The sequence below is a fragment of the Mandrillus leucophaeus genome, unplaced genomic scaffold (assembly GCF_000951045.1).
Source record: "Mandrillus leucophaeus isolate KB7577 unplaced genomic scaffold, Mleu.le_1.0 Scaffold7, whole genome shotgun sequence".
Classification (NCBI taxonomy): Eukaryota; Metazoa; Chordata; class Mammalia; order Primates; family Cercopithecidae; genus Mandrillus; species Mandrillus leucophaeus.
The window spans coordinates 6,863,991-6,866,083 of NW_012107585.1; the positions used below are offsets into that span (position 1 = coordinate 6,863,991).

The following is a 2,093-nucleotide window of genomic DNA, read 5'->3' on the forward strand; positions in this document are numbered from 1 at the left end:
GGAACTTGCAGTGAGCTGAGATCCGGCCACTGCACTCCAGCCTGGGCGACAGAGCAAGACTCTGTCTCAAAAATAAAATAAAATAAAATAAAATAAAAATAAATAAATAAATAAATAAATAATTAGCTGGGCGTGGTGGCCCGCTCCTGTACTCCCAGCTGCTTGGGAGGCTGAGGTGGGAGGATCACTTGAGCCTGAGAGGTCAAGGCTGCAGTGAGCCGAGATCACACTACTGCACTCCAGCCTGGGCGACAAAGCGAGACCCTGTCTCAAAAAATAACTTAAAACAAATTTTAAGCGAAGTGCTTGGCACACAGTTAAGTATTCAATCAATGCTCGTCCTTGGCTTTACGCCTTTTTTTTTTTTTTTTTTTTTCTGAAATGGAGTCGCCCAAGCTGGCGACATCTCGCCAAGTGGCTCACTGCAACCTGCGCCCCCCAGGTTCTAGCGATCTCTGCTGCCTCAGCCTCCCGAGTAGCTGAGATTACAGGTGCCCGCCACCACACCCGGCTAATTTTTTGTGTTTTTAGTAGAGACGGGGTTTCACTACGTTGGTCAGGCTAGTCTCTGAACTCCTAACCTCGTGATCCACCCGCCTGGCCCTCCCAAAGTGCTGGGATTACAGGCGTGAGCCACCGCGCCCGGCCCGGTTTTATGGCATTTTTACTATTTATTACGGTCCTCTAGGACAGGGAGCCTGTATGACTTATCCCTGTGTCTCCAACGCTCCATTTTACAGAAGACACAGGATCTGAGATTCTAACTCTCAGCTAATAAATACTGGAACCAGACATGAATTTGCAAAAATAAATAAATGCATGCAAAGCGCCTGGCCCACCGTAAACGCTCAGTACGCGTTAGCTAGCGGTAGTAGCTATCTTTATTTCTTCACGTTCCTCCAGGCAGGGTGAGTATCTGATGGACACACGTGTCTTCAAGCCCAGGGTTCCGCACAGAGCAGATGCTCAGTGAAAGTTTGCTGCACGAACAGGAGCCAGCGGTCGCCTCTCACCTGCAGCAGGGGCAGGAGCAGCTGGTTGAGCCTCCGCCGCTCCATGAGGCTGACGGCGCCCTCGCCTGTGCGGCTCATCTCGTTCAGCAGCACCAGCACAGCGATCTTGTACGGCGTCACCCAGTCCTTGATGCCGAACACATTGGCGTGCACCACCCCATTGGTCATCATGGGATTGAAGTAGAGGCTCTCGTGGACGCTGGCCATGGCGGCCCGAGACTAAGTCCCGGGCCCGCGGCGCGCTGCCGCCAGTTTTCACCACAGGGCACAACACTACCGGGTCTACATCTCCGCCCGCCCCCACAGTATCCCAGGAACAGGCATCCGCGTGCTCGCGGCTTGTTGTTAACCAATCAGAGCAGTCGATCAGTGCACATGGGATGGCCTCAGCCAATCAGAATGTACAAGACTGCGGCGCAGGTTGCACCCAAAGACTGATTCCCTACAGAAACTCTTGCCGAGTGGGAGCAGGTTCCCAGGCGACGTGGACAGGGATAGGATGGAAGGCAAAGTCGATGCTTGGGGTCGGGGCCGAAGGAAGTGAGGAGCTCCCCATGTGGTTTTGTTGTTGTTGTTGAGACGATATCTCGCTATGTTTCCAAGGCTGGAGGGCAGTGGTTATTCATAGGCGCCATCAAAGAAGTACTGCACCCTTCCAAATCCTGGGCTCGAGCGATCCTGCCACCTCACCCTCCCGAGCTGCTGGGACTACAGGCATCGCGCCTGGCTTGTTCTTGTAATTTGAAAATAGTTCAAATTCAATGTTTAAATGATTGTTTAAAAGTAACGAAATTAAATTTGCACCGGTAAAGTATGTATTTAATTCATTATGTTACTTTTAAACTCAAATGTTTAGGAGTTTCATTTAACTCTGTCTTTTTAAAGATAGGAACATGAGATTTTTCTTCAGCGTTTCACAACAAATGCCCTTTGTAGACAGCCAGGTCAGGTTGCCAGTGGTCATGTATCCTTACGTGAAATAGAAGATAAACAATATCACCTCCCTATGGTGAGTCGGTTTCCTACCTAATAAACTACAAAATCTGTACTCTGCATTTCTTTTTTTTTTTTTTTTTTTTT

General features: G+C 49.6%; 1 protein-coding gene across 3 annotated transcripts in view; it reads right to left on the reverse strand.

Moving 5' to 3' along the window:
- ANAPC5 (anaphase promoting complex subunit 5) overlaps positions 1 to 2,093 on the reverse strand; it is a 50,857-nt gene that overhangs the window by 43,428 nt on the left and 5,336 nt on the right. For 2 of the 3 annotated variants that reach the window (XM_011964436.1, XM_011964435.1), the window contains exon 1: positions 1,014 to 1,341. The exons of the other annotated variant lie outside the window; for it this stretch is intronic. In XM_011964436.1, the coding sequence (XP_011819826.1) occupies positions 1,014 to 1,220 (207 nt within the window). In that variant the 5' untranslated portion in view covers positions 1,221 to 1,341. Of the gene's footprint in view, positions 1 to 1,013; positions 1,342 to 2,093 lie in introns of those variants that run through there. 3 annotated transcript variants of the gene reach the window in all.